The sequence below is a fragment of the Pristis pectinata genome, chromosome 9 (genome assembly GCF_009764475.1).
Source record: "Pristis pectinata isolate sPriPec2 chromosome 9, sPriPec2.1.pri, whole genome shotgun sequence".
In the NCBI taxonomy this organism is placed as follows: domain Eukaryota; kingdom Metazoa; phylum Chordata; class Chondrichthyes; order Rhinopristiformes; family Pristidae; genus Pristis; species Pristis pectinata.
Window position 1 is genome coordinate 87,508,811 of NC_067413.1, and position 19,779 is coordinate 87,528,589.

Below are 19,779 nucleotides of genomic sequence, written 5' to 3' on the forward strand. Positions count from 1 at the left end.
CCTTTGTTTAGGCTTTTTCAAGGTAATAGACAAGGTTGCCCATTATTATTTGATATTGCTTTAGAACCCTTGGCTATTGCACTTCGGGACTCTTCAAATGTATGTGGTATTACTCGCGGACAGATGATTCATAAGATCTCTCTCTACGCCGACGACCTGTTACTTTATATTTCTAATCCGGATGAATCTATCCCCGCAGTACTATCACTACTAGATCAGTTTAGTGTTTCTTCTGGCTATAGATTAAATCTTAATAAGAGCGAACTTTTTCCATTGAATATGCAAACCCCAATTTATAGCCAATTACCTTTGAGATTGGTAACTGACTATTTTATGTATTTAGGTGTTAAAATTACCAAGAAACATAAGGACTTATTTAAAGCTAATCTATTGCCTTAATTGACCATGTTAAACAATTATTTACTAAGAGGTCTCCACCGTCTTTATCATTGGTAGGCCGAATTAATGCGATTAAGATGAATATTTTACCAAAATTTTTATATTTATTTCAAGTGATTCCAACTTGTCCCGAAATCTTTTTTTGACACTATTGATTCTAAAATTCTTTCATATATTTGGCAGAATAAAAACCCAAGGTTAAGTAAGAAATATTTACAAAAATTAAAAAAGGATGGTGGTTTGGCCTTGCCTAACTTTAGATTATACTATTGGGCAATTAATATTAGATATTTAATTTTTTGGATACAAGATTCTGATGTAATTCAATGCCCTAAATGGGTATGCCTTGAGCACCAATCTGTTCCTGACTTTTCATTAGTTTCTATTTTAGGTGCTTCTCTCCCTTTTGCACTTACCAAGTTAAGTAAACATACGACTAACCCAATTGTTAAACATACAATACGAATATGGTTTCAATTTCGTTTTGTTTTTGGATTGAATAAATTTAATTTGTCAAGTCCCATTCAATCTAATTTTTTCTTTCGTCCATCCAGAGTTGACTCAGCTTTTTCCATGTGGAAAAGGAAGGGAATAGTATGTTTTCGGGATCTATTTAGTGATAACTGTTTTTCATCTTTTGAACAATTGTGTAATAAATATAATTTGCCTAGATCACACTTTTTTCGATATTTGCAGATTAGAAATTTTTAAAAAACTACTATACCCTCTTTTCCGACACCTTATAAAATTGAAAGTATGGAAAAAATTTTAGGTCTTAATCCTTATCAGAAGGGCTTGATAGCGATAATTTATGATTTAATTATGAAAATACGTCTAGAATCATTAGACAAAATTAAAAATGAATGGGAAAGTGAACTCCAGACATCTATACCTATAGAGGCTTGGAAGAAAATTCTTCATTTAGTTAATACATCTTCAATGTGTGCCAGACACTCGTTGATACAGTTTAAGATAGTCCACAGGACCCATACGTCCAAAGATGAGTTAGCTCGTTTCTATAACCATATAAATCCTAAATGTGATAGATATAAATCGAATGTGGCTTCTTTGACACATATGTTTTGGTCCTGTCCTCTTCTGGAAAAATATTGGAAAGACATTTTTAACATTATTTCAAACGTATTGAGGATTGATTTACAACCTCACCCTATCACTGCAATTTTTGGATTACCAAGGATAGAGTCTGGCCATTTATCTCCTTCCGCTAACCGTATGATTGCTTTTGTTACATTAATGGCCAAATGATCCATTTTGTTTAAATGGAAGGATCCAATACCCCCTACTATTTTTCAATGGTTTTCTCAAACTATATCATGTTTAAACTTGGAAAAAATTAGGTGTGGTACTGTTGATCCTTCGCTTAAATTTGAAGATATTTGGAGTCCATTTATTCAATATTTTCACATGATGTAGATCCCCTTTCAATAATCTTCCAACTTGGAGGAATGGACTTGACGACATAATATTCCTGTTTCTACTGAGAAATTTTAGCCCAGTTGTTTTTTTTTTGTTTGTTTTTCTTTTAAAAAGTTTTTTTTTGTTTAGTTTATATTGTTTATAATTTTTTTATTGATTTGCATTTTCTTTTAAATTTATATAATAAATCTTTTTCTTTCCTCTATTTTATATTATATTCATTTACTAAGAGATCGTTGGATCTACAGTTTTATTTATATTTTATTGTTCTTTATGGTTATATATGCTATGATTGTTATCCTGACCTCTTTGTATTACATGTATAAATATTGACGCTATATATCAATCTGTATTAATTTGAAAACTAATAAAAAGATTGAAAAAGAAAGAACCATGTTGTGTTGAAATAGAAAATGCTGTCTGACTGCCTAATAACAGTCTAACAAAGTCATACTCAGCCATATGATGCCATTCATCCAGCACACCAGTCTTCTGCATCATTATGCCTGACGGTAAGAAGTAAGAAATAAGAAATAGCAGAAGTAGGACAATTGGTCCCTTGCAACTGGTCAATCATTCAATTAGTTCTTTTACTTCAGCATCTGATGAATCCACATTGTTTAATTCCTTTAATATTCCAAAATCCACTGAGATCTATCAGTGTATGCTCAGTACCTAAGCCTCCACAGCCTTCAAGTGCTGAATTCCAAAGATTCACAACCATCTGTGTGAACAAGTTTCCTCTCATGAATGTACTGAATGATCAAACCTTTATTTTGATGCTGCGACCCCTTCTGCTAGACACCCCAACCAGGAGAAACATCATCCCATTGTTGTTTCCTACCAAGCCCTGTAGGAATTTTTCATGCTTCAGTGAGATCACCAATGAAAACATGCCCTATCCCATCAGCAGGACAGACACACCAAATTGGAAACAGAACAGTGTACAATTGGAAAGGAACGTAGAGGACACAGGGTGTATTTGGGCTGGAGAACAAGAGTGTGATCACCTAGGGTGAATGAACAGCCACCACAAATTATTTTGGACAAGTCTTGAAGTGCATAGCTATGAGACTGGGCTTGCAGCAGATTATGAAAAAGCACAAGGGATGACCTTGATCTTGTCCTTATCATTCCATCTGTCACAGATGCAGCTACCCAAGATGGAGTTAATTTGAGTGACCATTGCATAGTCCTTTGTGAAAAGGATCCCATCTTCTTACTGAGGCCATCCTCTCCAGTGTAGTGTGGCACCACATTTACGTCAGATGGGAAAAATGTCAAAACAGTGACTCAAAATTAGGAATCCATGAAGTATTGTGGGCTACCACCAGCAGCAGAACACAATTTGGAAACTCATGCTCAAGAATACCCCACATTCTATTATTAATAGCAAGGCAGTGGACCAATGCTATTTAACACAGGGGATAGAAGAAGTTGGCACTTGCAGCTCTGGGCCCATCTAAAAAGAAGGGACCAATCGGGTGAAGCTACAACATAAATTTGGGTGAAATTTAAACAAAGGAGGCACAATGGCAAATGCAGAGCAATCCCACAATGAAAAGATCAGACTAAAACACTGCAGAACTGTTAATCTAGCCATGTATAGTGAAATGACCAATAAAGGGACAAGACTCCATGCACAAACATAGGTAGCCCAGCTTATGAATGTAAAATCTGAGACTGAAACATTTCCAACTATCTACAACCAGGAGTGACACCTGGATGATCCACCTCCATCTCTTCCTGAGGTCCCCACCATCACAGAAGCCACTCTTCAACCAATTCAATTCCCTGTATGTGACATTAAGAAACTGTTGAATGCAGCGGTTATCTCAAAAACATACTCCATCAACATCCCAACTTCAGTACTAATGGTATGTATTCCAGTACTAAATGCTCCTCCAGCCAAGATGCTCCAGTGCAGTTACAACACTGGGATCTAACTAAAAAAAACGAGGAAATTTGGCTGGATACAGTCAAGTCTTATTCACCCAACAACACGATGAACTGTGAATCACACCTAACTCCAGGTCTAATAATGATTACATCTTAAAATTCTTTGCCTTGTTTTCCTTGCCCCTTCCTATTTCTATAATCACCCCAGCTTCAGGAATCATTTCTCCGCATCCAATTCCAATCTCTTGCATCAGTCTACTACCAAAAGCAATACTTTCAATTGCATTTGTCAAAGATCAAGAATTCACTCCGTAAACTTCTCCTCTTTTAAGACGCTCCTTAAAAGCTACCTCCAAGTTAACTGTCCTGATACCACTGTGGTTCTATATCATAAAATGTTTTTATTGGCAAACACCTCAGAATATTCTGCTGCAATTAACACCCCAAGGTAAATAAGCATTGTTTATGTTACAGCAGGACAAACTGTGTTTATTACCTTCTACATTTGGAAATTTATACATGTGTTGAAATTAGCACCTAAATTTTTGATGTATGCTCCAAGTACACAAAAGCTCTTCACTAGAAGCAATAACTCACAGTATTTACTTTAAAATTCAAAATATGGTTACACCAATTCTTCAGAATCTCCCCATTACTTCCACAGCATTGTACTCTGTGGACCTGATTACATGGTTTAACATTTTATTTGGCTTGACATTTGTCATTATTACATGCGGCGACAGTTACGATTCTACTTTCAAGTAACAGGTCTACAATAAAAATAGACAGCTCTATATCTTAGAATTAGATTTTGCAAAACTTCTCAAAGCAGCTTTTTAATATACCTACTCATTTTCATATAGTTGCTTATAATTTGTGCCACAGAAATGGTCACATTTATGGAACTTGCCCATCGTCCCATATCCTCCACAGTTTTCACAGCAGCAGATGCCTTGTGTGTGGGACAAATCATTTGTGCAACCATCTTCAGAAACGATTTCTGTTGTGACACGATAATAAGAAGACAAAAAGGAAATCAATATGATAATAAAAGTGGAAAAATTCTGCTTTGTTAATGCACTGATAACTATGCCATTCTCAAATTTGAATGGTTTCAGTGAATTAACTTTAAGATCTTTGCCTTTATGGCTTTATCCTAATCTGCTTCAATGATCATCACCAACCAGAATCCCACTGTGCACCAACTAAATCTAATACTGATCCAAGCTTTATTATTCCCTCGTCCATGAATAGTTTTGTCTTCACTTAGTGGAATATATCCATAGAACTCTTTTACTTGACGTCCTCCTTGTATTCACTTCTCAAATGTTCAAAGTTCCTCTAAACTTTCCTCTATTTTTTTCAGCCCAACCAATACTAATCCCTTTCTCCTTCTGCTTCATGATTACTATCTATTGCTTTATAAAGCATTGTGCTAATTCTTTTTGTACACCAGAAATGCAATAGAAACACACTTTTTTGATTTACAATTACAGAAGTGCCCTTAAAAATAACTAATCCTCAACCAATAATCTGACATGGTGACACAAGTAACTGCAGATGCTGCAATCTGGAGGAAAAAAAACGCTGGAAGAACTCCGCAGGCCGAGCAGAATCTGTGGAGGCAAAGGATGGTCGATGTTTCGGGTTAAGACCCTGCATCAGGACTCAGAGGGTAGAAGAAGGTAACTAGAATACCAAAGTGAGAGGAAGGGGTGAGACTGAAGCTGGTAGGTGATAGATGGAACCAGATAATGGAGTGATGATACACAGATGGAACCAGATGGAGGGGATAGGAAAAGTGAACCAGGGAGAATAAACTCAGGTACATAGGTATGTGGGTGATGGGAAGATGGAAGTAGGTGGGGGAGAACATTGAGTTTAGAAAGCAAGGGGGGGGGGAAGGATGAAAGAGGTGAATAAAGGGTGCATGACTTTGAAGTAATGGGTGGGAAGTTCAAGGGAGATATCAGAGGAAGGTTTTTTTTACCCAGAGAGTGGTTGGGGCATGGAATGCGCTGCCTGAGGTGGTGGTGGAGGCAGGTACATTGGTCAAATTCAAGAGATTACTAGATAAGCATATGGAGGAATTTAAAATAGAGGGATATGTGGGAGGAAGGGGTTAGATAGTCTTAGGCGAGGTTTAAAGGTCGGCACAACATTGTGGGCCAAAGGACCTGTATTGTGCTGTACTGTTCTATGTTCTAAAGGGAGAAAGAGCCTGGGTGGATTGGCGGGAAAGGAACAAGGGGGAGGGGTGGGGGTGGGTTAACTGAAATTGGATACAATATGGCTTTGGGCTATTTATCTTGTTATCATTTGTATAATCATGGTTCGGCAAAAAAACGGTTGTTCTATTTTCCAAGTTGCAACAAAGATCATACTTCAAAAGATAATTCATTACCTGAAGAACTTGTATAAATGCAAGTTCTTGATTGCTCTCATTAGACTTTCTCAGGGTCTCTTTCAAGGTAGAATACTTCAAATACTTTCCTTTGGAAAACTTGAATATTGGACATTTTTTAATACAAGAAGTATTAGTATAAATATCTGAAAATGTATCTTTCATTGTATAGAGCAACTGGCTTGAAGAATGTTACAAAACAGTAATTCATAAAAGTCCTCCAAAACTGGGGCGTGGAATTTTACTGTATTTTTTCTATTTGACTCAGCTGTGTTTTTTGCCAACACTGTACATCCAAAGGCAGAAAAATATTTCCTTTACAACATGGGAAGCCTACCATGCATGCAGGGTGGTAACCCTGCACACAAACAATGAGATACAAGGAGTTCCAGCTGGTGGGTCTTGGACATCATTAAGCACAAATGCACAAGCTGAGTGGCAGGGGTGAAAATAACAGCTTTGGGGATGAGTTCTCCATCTGGACTACTCCCAGAAAACCTTAGAAGGTAAAATTAAAACATTCATTTCGTGATTTTTATTAATGACTTGGATGAGGGGGTAGAAGGGTGGGTTGGCAAGTTTGCAGACGACACAAAGGTTGGTGGTGTTGTGGATAGTTTGGAGGACTGTCGAAGATTGCAGGGGGACATTGATAGGATGCAGAGCTGGGGTGAGAAGTGGCAGATGGAGTTCAATCCAGAGAAGTGTGAGGTGGTACACTTTGGAAGGACAAACTCCAAGGCAGAGTACAAAGTTAATGGCAGGATTCTTGGTAGTGTGGAGGAGCAGAGGGATCTGGGGGATCCATATCCACAGATCCCTGAAAGTTGCCTCACAGGTGGATAGGGTAGTTAAGAAAGCATATGGGGTGTTAGCTTTCATAAATTGAGGGATCGAGTTTAAGAGCCGCGAGGTAATGATGCAGCTCTATAAAACTCTGGTTAGACCACACTTAGAGTACTGTGTCCATTTCTGGTCACTTTATTTTTTAGTCTTCTCCAGAGCTCTGTTCTTGATCATTTTTATTCTGTTCTTCTCTTCGAGTCATAGTCAGACAGCACAGAAACAGGACCTTCTGCCCACTTTGTCCATACTGACCATTATGTGCTCATCTACACTAATCCCATGCTCCATCCTTTCATCCTTGGTCTTCATGGCCCATTTGCCCTTGTATAACATTCTATTACTCACATCAAAGGCTAGCAGGAGAAATTTGGAAGAAGAAACGGCATGGTGGTCGCCTCATTATAGGAAGGATGTGGGAGCATTGGAAAGGGTGCAGAGGAGATTTACCAGGATGCTGCCTGGTTTAGAGAGTATGCATTATGAGGAAGGACTAAGGGAGCTAGGGCTTTACTCTTTGGAGAGAAGGAGGATGAGAGGAGACATGATAGAGGTGTACAAAATATTAAGAGGAATAGATAAGAGTGGACAGCCAGCGCCTCTTTCCCAGGGCACCAATGCTCAATACAAGAAGGCATGGCTTTAAAGTAATGGGTGGGAAGTTCAAGGGAGATATCTGAGGAAGGTTTTTTACCCAGAGAGTGGTTGGGGCATGGAATGCGCTGCCTGGGACGGTGGTGGAGGCAAGTACATTGGTCAAATTCAAGAGATTACTAGATAAGCATATGGAGGAATTTAAAATAGAGGAATATGTGGGAGGAAGGGGTTAGATGGTCTTAGGCAAGGTTTAAAGGTCGGTACAACATTGTGGGCTGAAGGGCCTGTATTGTGCTGTACTGTTCTATGTTCATATGCACATACTGAAGCTGAATGCCTCCTTCAAAAGAAGGTGTAGCTACAGCTACTAGCAGAGGCATAAACTGCACCTATTTGTGTAGAATATGTGAAACACTGTTTGTTTCTGTCCTACTCAGACCAACTCACTCATCTCTCTGAATGAAATTGAGTGCTGTCCTTTTTGCTTGCTGTTTTGTAGTCTTTGGAAACCAAGTGTTATGCAAATAAAGTTCTTGATTATTTCTTGAATTTGTGGTGTTGACATAACTGTGAATAATAATATACATGTGAATATGTATGCACACATTGCCACTGCATTGGACTAAAAACTGAGTGTAGAAATCATACTGTACAAGTTAAAAAATAAGCCAAAAACACTGGCCTCAATTTTTTTGGTTGGGCATCAGAGTGATCTGTGGCTAGGGTCTGAGAGCAGCAGAGATATCATTGCTCTTCTCTCTTCTTCTAAAGGGACTGCAGCAAGTCTTTTACCACCACCCCCTCTTCTTGGTATTTTCCTAAGGTCAGCAAGAACAATGAAGGATATTGGGCAGCTTCCCAGATACTGTCTCTTCACTATCATATACAAGCAACAGGTGGTTTGGAGTCAACCAGCCCAAATTCCCTGTAATATATGGAGCAATCATTAGATCTGAACTTGATTAGAAATGGCAACAGTTCCTCACCTAACTGTCCACATTTTCTCATCAACCCCCAAACTTGCTAGCCAGAGTTTTGCCAACCGCACTGTCATTGGATGTGTCTTGAAGTCCTGCAGTGGAGTGAAAATTGACACTAGGGAATCCCCAGGAGTAGACCTGCTTCAGGAGCAGCAAGTCTGTAAGTATTTTCAAATGTTGTATTTTTTCTATTGCTTTGCACTAAGAAAGAACAACTTAGTGATCCAGAACTCACTAACTGCAATGCAGAGGTGGACTTCCTTGCTTAATTTTACTTTACTGCAGAAAAAAAACAGGTACTATAATAGAAGGGAAAGACAGTTCATAAACCATTGCCAAACCTTTGAGTTGGAAACCATGTAATTGTCAAAATCTTCTTTTGGACAAAGTGGGGTAAATATTAGCCTAAGCCACTGTTTCTGAGCAGACAGGACAAAGGCCACTCTGAAATTGCACCTTGGACAATATTTAAATATTCTCAGTCCAGAATTGAATTTTGGATTGGTGGCATTCCTCAGTTAAATTCTAGGAGTAGGGAGGGGTGGGATAGTTGAAGCAGGCAACAGCAGGAGTGTCAATGCCTAAGATACTGTTTATGCCAGACTGTCTGACAAGATACAAGTATTGGGTCAGGTAGTATGGTAAACCAGCCAGTGTATTAACCCTTGTTTGGAAGTGAAGGTTGACAATGGCTGGTGAGAGGATTGCCTGCGATTGTCTCGAGTATCTCTTAAACAAAGCCCTGAAAAATGCTGGGAAGAACTTCATATCTATCACTCAGGCCCATGATACTTTGCCTCAGAAAAGAATAAGCTGCATGAACAATGTGCAAAATTAACAGATCTTTAATTTGGAGCACTGTGGTATCAATAGTATCTGAACTTCATTTTAGAACAAATCTGGGACAAGCAAGTGAGACACATGCTGTGCACAGAATCACCAACTGAATGTTCTTCCTCTGCCCAGAGCTAACCTGTTTTTTACTAATGAGGTGCTTCCCTCTAAGATGAGCTGATCACCTGAAAGCCATGTGGAGATGTGAACTCCACTCTCCACTATCTTCCGTGACAAATGGTGACTCAAACATAACAAAAGTTTAACTTCATTCACAGAATTAGCATGAAGTAATGTCTCCAGGAGATGAACTAGAAAACTCTATCCTGACATTATTGAAATCTTTCTACCATGACTATTGGCTTTATCACATCAAAATTCTGTAAGACCTTAATGTATTTGACATCGTGTGAACTGATCCAATAACAGGAATTTTTATGTAGAGGCTAACATCTAAGTGAAACCTTTTATTGTTGCTGTCAGCCAACGCTAAATTTTCTTTATTAATCTTGCCTCCTTTCCTTCATGATTTTGTGTTACTGCTTAATTCACCATCAATCTTATTCATTTAGTGAACACGATACATGGATATAATGAGTAAAATGTGATCATATCACCCATCACATTCTGGTGATAGTCATGTTCAAATCACAGAAGATATCTGTACTTTAGTAGTTTAGTTTATCCTCGATACAAATGAGTTGTGTTACACAAGTTAAAAGATGGTTATGGCATTTTAATTCCAGGATTCTTGTATCACGTTACATCACCAAATGTAACACATCACCTTTTTGCTGCATCTGAATTGCCATTCACCATATGATACAGTGGAGATTGGGGCTCTGTGTGGTTTTTAGGTATCCAGCTCATTTTAGAGGGGTGGTAATATTAATAAATAACAGAAAAGCATTATCAAAGTTAAATATATATGTCTTCTTCTGGGGATTGGGGTGGTAATCTCAATTCATTTTTTGTGCCGATCTGTACAAAATTGAAACAACACCTATCAATTCTTAGGCACTCCAATTTAGGAAGATCACCAAAGATGAATGTCTGAAATAGAAATGCAACTTAATGTAGTTATAACACAAAGTGGAGGTTAAAGCAGTGACTCCATTATCCACCACTACTAACAGAGAGATCCACCCAAGAAACCGCAAGCATACAAATCATAACATTTATGCATTATAAGCAGAATGTCTAAAATCATCCAACAACAATTTCCTAACATGCCAGACCCACAAATGTCTCACAAACATAAAATTGCAGAAGAACCAGAAACTCAGAGCAGTTCTTCTTTCTATCCAGCAAATGCCATGTCTCTCTCTTATGTACTTAATATTATAAATTGGAAAATATGTTCTGATTAACAAGTCATCTAATCATTTGATGAGCGTATGCCCGAGATTGTGTTTATAAGTTGCAAACACAGCATGGCTTCATCACCTAAAAATAATGGCCTTTAAGTGATCATCCTCTTAATGATAATTACACAGAAACATAAGTACAATCAGCAAAACTAAATGATTTTTAAACTGAAATTGAATTATTATTCATAGTTCAGGAACATAAAACTCTCCCTAAAACCTCCTAGATTAATCCCTTTAAAAGTCATTCTATTATTAAGTGTTCCTAATTTCTTTATCTCTTTTTACATTTTCTTTCATGTGTATTATTATTTAGCACCCATGGAAATCCATTTTGAACTGATTCTCCTGATCTGCTACAGTAACTTTGCAAAAGAACCAGAGAAACATTGGGACTCTGCTGCCCTCCCACCAAGACCATTGCTTTCCTGAGCTGCACCACACCTCTGCTGAAATTATGGCAAAAATAAGGATCAAGTCTTGCCCCACCCCCACTTATTCACTTGTCCACCAGAGTATATTTTCTATAATTATGACGCCGTTTCCACATCCTTTATTTATTCACAAAGCTTTTTTAAAAACTTTCTATCTGTCTGTAAGGAGTTTGTATGTTCTCCCCGTGTCTGCGTGGGTTTCCTCCGGGTGCTCCGGTTTCCTCCCATGTTCCAAAGACGTACAGGTTAGGAAGTTGTGGGCGTGCTATGCTGGCACCGGAAGTGTTGCGACACTTGTGGGCTGCACCCAGAACACTCTGCGCAAAAGGTGTATTTCACTGTGTGTTTCGATGTACATGTGACTAATAAAGATCTTATGTTATCTTACTTGGATAACCTTCTTTACCACTGATTTCTTTCCAAATCTGTTTAGCATTGAGGTTTCCAAGAATGGTTTTGCATTTAACAACTGTGATCATTTTACAGAGGAATTTGGGAACTTTTCTACAAATTAAATACTTAAGTTTGCTGCACATGTAACTCTAATCTCTACTTGAGGTATTTTTCACTTGAGTAATCAAGTAGAATTGCACTGCATCTTTGCTTCAGCTCCTAGATTTTGTTGATTATAATTTTCTGCGCACATACAGCCTCTTCTTACTTTACATTTCTTTAAAACACAGCATTTTCTTTCATTAAATCCATAGCCTCTGGTTCACACATTTCTAATCACTTAGGGCATGTGAAAATATGCAAAATTGCATTAATATAGCATCTTCAACATTCTCAAGGGTTCCAAACCATTATCAAAGAAGCAAGATGAAAATGAAACAACTGTCTTTCAGGTGTAGAAAATAAATTAGTACTATTTAAAGAGGGGGAATTGGAATTATCCCGTTTATTTTTTCTTAACTTATTGATAATTATTGGCTGGGTTACAAGGGAAAACTCTACTACTCTCTTTTCTCTGAAATAATACCATATGATTATCTTCCCCCAAAAAGCCAGAGGAGGTCTCTGTCTAAAATCTCACTTAATAGTTAGTCTCCAAAGTACCAGCCTAATTTATGTGATCCAGTCTCTGAAGTGCAACTTCAATGCTCAATCTTCGAACTCACAGGCAAAAATACTCCCACTAAATCAAGACTGAAAACCTAAATCCTAGAAACCAGTTTCAGAGCTCTTCTTCACTTAAACGTGCAGCATTTGATGGCATAGTTCATAGTCATTGAGTTATACAGCACGGAAACAGGCCCTTTGGCCCAACTTGTCCATGACAACCAGGGTGCCTAATTGAGCTAGTCCGATATCGCTCTAAATCTTTCCAATTGATGTACCTTTCCAAATATCTTTTAAATGTTCTAACTGTACCCGCCTCTACCAGCTCGTTCCACACACCTATCACCCTTTGTGTAGAAAAGCTTGCCCCTCAGGTACCCTTTAAACCTTTCCCCTCAACTAAAACCTATGCCCTCTAGTTTTAGACTCACCTACCCTGGGAAAAAGACTGTGACTATCTACCCTATCTATGCCCCTCATGATTTTATAAATCTCTATCAGGTCACCCCTTTGCCTCCTATGCTCCAGGGAAAGAAGTCCCAGACTTTAACTCAACTTTTTAACTCAAGTCCTTCAGTTCCAGCAATATCCTTGTGAATCTTTTCTGCACCCACTCTAGCTTAATCATCTCCTTCCTGTAGCTTGGCAACCAGAACTGTACACACTACTCCCAGTCCAGTCTCACCAATGTCATGATTTCCCAACTCCTGTACTTAATGCCCCTACCAATGAAGGCAACCATGCCATAAGCCTTCTTCAACACCCTGTCTACCTGCGTTGCCACTTTCAGGGAACTATGTACTTATGCCCCATGTCTCTCTGTCCTACAACACTCCCTAGGGCCCTGTCATTCACTGTGTATGTTCTGCCCTGGTTTAATTTCCCAAAGTGCATCACTTCACACATCTACCCTTCCTTTACCCTCTTTCCCAGTTGATCTAGATCCTATTGTAACCTTAGACAACCTTCTTCACTGTCTACCACACAACCAATTTTGGTGTCATCTGCAAACTTACTAACCATTCCACCTACATTCTCTTCCAAATCATTAATATATATGACAAACAACAAGGGACCCAGCACTGATCCCTGTGGGACACCACTGGCCAGCAATCTGAAAAACAACAGAACACCAAGCCAATTTTGTATCCAATTGGTTAGCTCACCCTGGATCCTGTGTGATCCAGTCTTCCAGACCAGTCTACCATGCAGGACCTTGAGGGTTTCCTCCAGGTGATCCGGTTTCCTCCCACATTCCAAAGACGTACAGGTTAGGAAGTTGTGGACATGCTATGTTAGTGCCAGAAGCACGGCGACACTTGCGGGCTGCCCCCAGAACACTCTACACAAAAGACGTATTTCACTGTGTGTTTCGATGTACATGTGACTAATAAAGAAATCTTATCTAAAGTCTGTGTAAACCATATCTACTGCCCTGCCCTCATCAATCCTCTTAGTCACCTCTTCAAAAAGCTCCATCAAATTTGTGAGACACGATTTCCCACGCACAAAGCCATGCTGACTATCCTTAATCAGTCTTTTCCTTTCCAAATGCAGAGAGATTCTGCCTCTCAGAATCCCTTCCAATAACTTTCCCGCCACTGATTTTAGGCTCACAAGCCTGTAGTTCCCAGGCTTGTCTTTGCAGCCCTTCTTAAATAAAGGCACAACATTAGCCACTCTCCAGTCATCTGGTACCTCACTTGTGGCAATGAAGATACAATTCTCCAGCTTCCATGTACAGGTAAGAAGTATACATTTAAGACCTCACTGATTTCCCGTGGCTCCACACATCGACAACCACACCGATCTTTAAGGGGACTTTCTCTCTCCCTAGTTAACCTTCTTCTCTCGACAAAAGAATATTTTAGGATTCTCTTTTACTTTATCTTCTAGGAATATCTCATGTCCCCCTTTTGCCCTCCTAATTTCCTTCTTAGGTATACTCCTATAACACTTGATCCCAGCTGCCTATACCTGACAATATGCCTCCTTTTTCCTGACCAGAGCCTCAATACCCTCATCAGCCAGGGTTATCTAATCCTGCTGGCCTTGCCCTTCACTCCAACAGGAACATGCTGGCCCTGATATCTCCCTAACTCACTTTTAATAGCTTCCCGATTGCCATTCGTCGCTTTTCCAGCTAACAGCCTCTCCCAATCAATCATGCAGTTCAAACTTTTTTAAATGCCAATGTCAAAACAACAGTTAATCAGAATATTAACTGAAATTAAATTCCACAACTGGAATTTGAATGCTGCTCTCTTGACTGTAGTTTCAGTTTCTGGATTACCAGTCATCATCACTATACCCAATTATTTCTAAGATTATCAAACTGGAGGAGATTACAGATTTATGGAGCAGTACTGCAATGGGGTGATCTGAAAAACAGAGAGAATTAAGAAGTAGTGTAGGTCAACAAGCACAGGAGTGATGGGGAAACAAGATTTGGTGCAAGTTAGGATATAAGCAGTAAAGTTTTGAGTGACCTTCAATTTTACATGCAGTAGAATTGTGTCCCCTCCCCCCGAGGGGGACAGACAGGAGATTATGTGGCGGCAGAAGAGACGCCAGGATGATGTGTTGCCTCCCAGGTGCCAGGGTCAAGGATGTCGCTGAGCGGCTGCAGAAAATTCTCGAGGGGGAGGGCGAACAGCCAGAGGTCGTTGTACATGTTGGTACAAATGGCATAGGTAGAACAAGGGATGAGGTCCTGCAGAATGAGTATAGGGAATGAGGTAAGAAGATCAGAAGCAGGACCCCAAGGGTGGTGATCTCTGAATTACTCCCGGTGCTATGTGCTAGCGAGGTCAAAAATAGAAGGATAGGCCAGATGAATTCGTGGCTGAGGAGCTGGTGCAGAGGGCAGGGATTCAGATTCTAGGACCATTGGGATCTCTTCTAGGGTAGAAGAGGGACAGGTTGCACTTGGACCAGAGAGAGATCACTATCCTTGCAGGGAAATTTGCTAATGCTACACAGGAGGGTTTAAACTAGATTGGTAAAGGGGTGGGACTCCGAGCAGGAGCAAGTCGTGGGATAAGGCCTTAGCCAGCGAGAGGAAGTTCAGTAATGAGGATAGCCAGGGGCACAGTAAAGGCCGGGAAAGGAATACTCAGTTAAACTGTGTTTATTTCAATGCACAAGATTTAACAGGGAAGGCGGATGAACTCAGAGTGTGGATTGGCTCGAGGACTAGGATGTTATAGCTGTAACAGAAACATGGCTGAGAGAAGGGCAGGACTGACAGCTCAATATTTCAGGATAAAGGCAAGTAGGAGGAGGTATTGCCTTTTTGATAAGCGAGGGCGTAACAGCAGTACTTAGTGATAATATTCTTGGGAGATCGTCCAGTGAGGCCATATAGGTAGAACTTAGAAACAAGAATGGGAGGGTAACTCTAGTGGGGCTTTATTATAGACGCCCTCCCCCCCAATAGTCAGCAGAAACTTGAGGAGTAGGTGAGTAGTGAAATTGCTCATAGTTGTAAGAATAATAGGGTTGTATTAGTGGGAGATTTTAATTTCTCTGGTATTGACTGGACTACCCAGAGTGTTAAGGGCCTGGATGGGGTGGAATTTGTGAAATGTGCCCAGGAAAGTTTCCTGAGTCAATATATAAGAGGCCCTACTCGAGAGGGTGCAATACTGGACCTTCTCTTAGAGAACGAGGCAGGGCAAGTAACTGAAGTGGCAGTCAGGGAGCACTTTGGCTCTTGAGTCCATAATTCTATTAGTTTTAAGATAGTGATAGAAAAGGATAGGGCAGGTCCACGGGTTAGGGTCCTAATCCGGAGCAGGGCTAATTTTGGGGGAATTAGGCAGGATCTAGCAGAGGTCGATTGGATGAGCCTGTTTGAAGGGACAGGAACAAATAGCAGTGGAAGGCTTTTAAGAGTGTGATCTCAAGATTCCGGGAGGAGCATGTTCCTATTAGGGTGAAGGGCAAACCTGGCAAGTTTAGGGAACCTTGGCTGATGAGAGATATTGAGACTCTGGTCAAGAAAAGAAAGGAAGCATACATTGGGCTTTGGAGGTCAGGGACGAGTGAATCCCCTAATGACTATAAAAAGATTAAAAATATGCAAGAGGGAAATCAGGACAAAGAGACGGTATAAGATGGATCTGGCAGGTAAGGTTAAGGAAAATCCCAAGAGGTGCTATAGCTATATTAAGAGTAAAAGGGTGGCCAGGGAGAGAGTAGGTCCCCTTAGAGATCAGCAGGGCTGCCCATATCTCAAGGTGCAGGACATGGGTAGGATTTTTAACAAATATTTCTCCTTGGTGTTTACTGAGGAGAAAACCATGGTTGCTCGAGAGATAAGGGAAACAAGTGGAGATGTTCTGGAGGACATTCATATTACCAGGGAGGATGTAGTTGCAGCCTTGCAGCACACTGAGGTGGATAAATCCCCAGGGTCTGACCGAGTGTATCCTTGGACTTCGTAGGAGGTTAGAGAAGAAATTGCGGAGGCCCTTGTGGAGATACCTGCTTCATCATTAGCCACTGGAGAAGTTCCCAAAGACTGGAAGGTGGCTAACATTGTTCTATTGTTTAAGAAAGGTAGCAAGGACAAGCCAGGGTGGTCAGCCTGACATCAGTAGTGGGGAAGTTACTGGAGGGAATTCAGAGGGACAGAATCTACCAGCATTTGGATAGACTGAGTCTATTTAGGTGGAGTCAGCATGGCTATGTGTGTGCAAAATTATGCTTGATGAACCTTTTAGAGTTTTTTGAAGAGGTAACAAAAAAGGTAGATGAGGGTAGGGCAGTGGATGTTGTCTATTTGGACTTTAGCAAGGCTCTTGACAAGGTCCCTCATTGTAGGCAGGTCTGGAAGGTTAGGTCCCATGGAATCCAGGGAGTGCTAGTTAGGTGGATTCAAAATTGGCTCAGAGGTAAGAAGCAGAGTGTGGCTGTTGAAGGTTGTCCTCGGAACGGAAGCCAGTGACTGGTGGTGTGCCACAAGGGTTGGTGTTGGGACCTTTGTTATTCATTATTTATATAAATGATTTGAATGCGAATGCACAAGGCTTGATCAGTAAGTTTGCGGATGACACGAAATTAGGAGGTGTTGTTGATAGTGAAGAAGGTTATCGTAGATTACAGGGGGATCTTGATCAGTTGGGAAGTGGGCTGAAGAGCGGCAAATGGATTTCAATACAAATAAGTGTGAGGTGATGCATTTTGGAAAGTCAACCTAGCGTGGGACTTATACTATGAATGGTAGGACACCAGGGAGTGTAATGGAACAGAAGGATCCAGGAGCACAAGTGCATAGTTCGTTGAAAGCAGCATCACAGGTAGACAAGGTGGTGAAAAAGGCATTTAGCACGTTGGTCTTCATCAGTGAGGGTACTGAATATGGGAGTTGGGACATTATGTTGCAGTTGTATAAGTCGTTGGTGAGGCCGCACTCTGAGTTCTGTGTACAGTTTTGGTCACCCTGTTATAGGAAAGATGTGGTTAAACTGGGAAGAGTACAGAAAAGATTTACAAGGATGTTACCAGGACTAGAGGGCCTGAGTTATAGGGGGAGATTGGTCAGGCTAGATCTTTATTCCTTAGAACATAGGAGAATGAGGGGCGATGTTATAGAAATGTTTAAAATTATGAGAGGCATATATAAGGTGGATGGTAACAGTCTTTTCCCCAGGGTAGGGGAGTCCAAAACTAGGGGGCATAGATTTAGGGTGAGAGGGGAAAGATTTAAAAAGGACCTGAGGGGAAATTTTTCACGCAGAGGGTAGTGAGTATAGGGAATGAGCTGTCAGAGGAAGTGGTTAAGGTAGGTACAATAGTATCATTTAAGAAGCACTTGGATAGGTACATGGAGGGGCAGGGTTTAGAGGGATATGGGCCGAACACAGAAAATTGGGACTAGCTGGGTGGGCACCATGGTCGGCATGGACTGGTTGGGCAGAAGGGCCTGTATCCGTGCTGTATTGCTCTATGACTCTAGAAAGAGGGAGGCCTGCTAGGATGGTGTTGTGGTAATCAAGTCTAGAGGTTAAAAAAGACATGGTCGAGGAATAATCTTCAAATAATCACTCTTCAAAGTTTCACAAATTTCAAAGAAAAACTTTACTGACAATATTAGTTGATGTTGGCAACAGCATAATTCTTTCATTTAATTCTTGATTCTCCATTATGTATGTTGCAACTATTCATGAGCATTCGCCGCTTTCAAACACTACGTTGCTACGTGCACTGCTTTTGCAATAGGCTCTGGTAAACACGGGATGTGGATTGGGAGGAGTGCTGGGCCCAATAGGAAATGGCAGTGCAAACATTACAGGAGACAAGTAGGCTTGAGTAGTTGGGCTTTATCAAAATAAAGTTGTGCTCCATGCATCAATGTATGCTGGAAATGGAAAGTAAAGTTGAAATTGAAAGCTTTTATACATTGTTCCCTATTTAACGGTTCCATACCTTGTGCATTAGAAGCAACACTGTATGCATTCCTCATTCCGACTGTAGGTTCAGCAGAAATCTGTGCAGTGGGTTCAGCATCCTGTTCTTCATTGGTGATAATCTCCAGGGCTCCAAATTCATTCATTTGAAACTAACAAGAACATTAAAGATTTATTACTACTTCAATGTAAAAGAAAAAAAATCAGTTTGCAACCAGAAAAATAAGAATACTTATTGAAACAAAATGGTTCTCTGTAAATGAGTATTGGCACTAGAAAATGCAAAACATTTTATTATACAACAAGAAAAATAGTTTATAAAACAACACATGCAAATAGTAAATATGGCTCAAGTAGGAATGTACTTAATCAATTCTGCCTTCAGCAACATTCAAGAAACGTTTATTCTAACATGCACTTAAACACTGAATAAAAATAAAACTTATTATTGTTCTGACATTGTGATTTCAATTAAAATAATTGAGGAACTGATCATAACCGAGTTAGATTTAACATAGTAATGTAAGAGAACATAGGTAAAACAGCAATAGAGGCTCTGAACGGTGCTAAGACTAATTTTACTGGACTAAGAAGTGACCAAAAGGAAATAGCTACTTTAAGATAAATCAGTCTCAGAGCTGTAGGAGGCGTTTAAGCAAGAAAATCAAAGAATTCAGGATAAACATGCTCCCAAAAAAAGGGTGGGACTGTCAATCAAGAGCCCCCTCATAACAAGGTGCAGAGAGGGGAGGACAAGGTGTAAAGGAAGCTTATGCAAGGCAAAAATTTTAAGTGGCAGAAACCCCAGAAGAGTATAGGAAGTGCAGGAGTGAAATTAAAAGAGAATTTAGTAAAGCAAACGGAGGGTCTGAAAAAAATACCAATATCCAGAATTGTTTTTAAGCTTATAAAATCAAAAGGATAACTGAGAGTAAAGCCTATTAGGGAGCACAAATTTAACCTACTTGTGGAGGCAAAGGATGCAGGTAAGGTCCTTGATGAATACCTTGCACCTGTCTTCACAAAGAGGGGGATGGTGCCGATGTTGTAGTTGATGTTGATGAGGGTGAATGTGAAATATTCTATGGACTAAGCATAGTAAGAGTAATAGTA

At 39.9% G+C, this 19,779-nt stretch overlaps 1 protein-coding gene across 1 annotated transcript in view; it reads right to left on the reverse strand.

Moving 5' to 3' along the window:
- The window catches only part of LOC127574061 (lethal(3)malignant brain tumor-like protein 4), a 238,484-nt gene that overhangs the window by 183,456 nt on the left and 35,249 nt on the right, over positions 1 to 19,779 (reverse strand). The window contains exons 4-5 of the mRNA XM_052022685.1: positions 18,686 to 18,818; positions 4,585 to 4,735 (exon numbers count right to left, since the gene is read on the reverse strand). Coding sequence (XP_051878645.1) covers positions 4,585 to 4,735; positions 18,686 to 18,818 — 284 coding nt within the window. The remainder of the gene's footprint in view (positions 1 to 4,584; positions 4,736 to 18,685; positions 18,819 to 19,779) is intronic.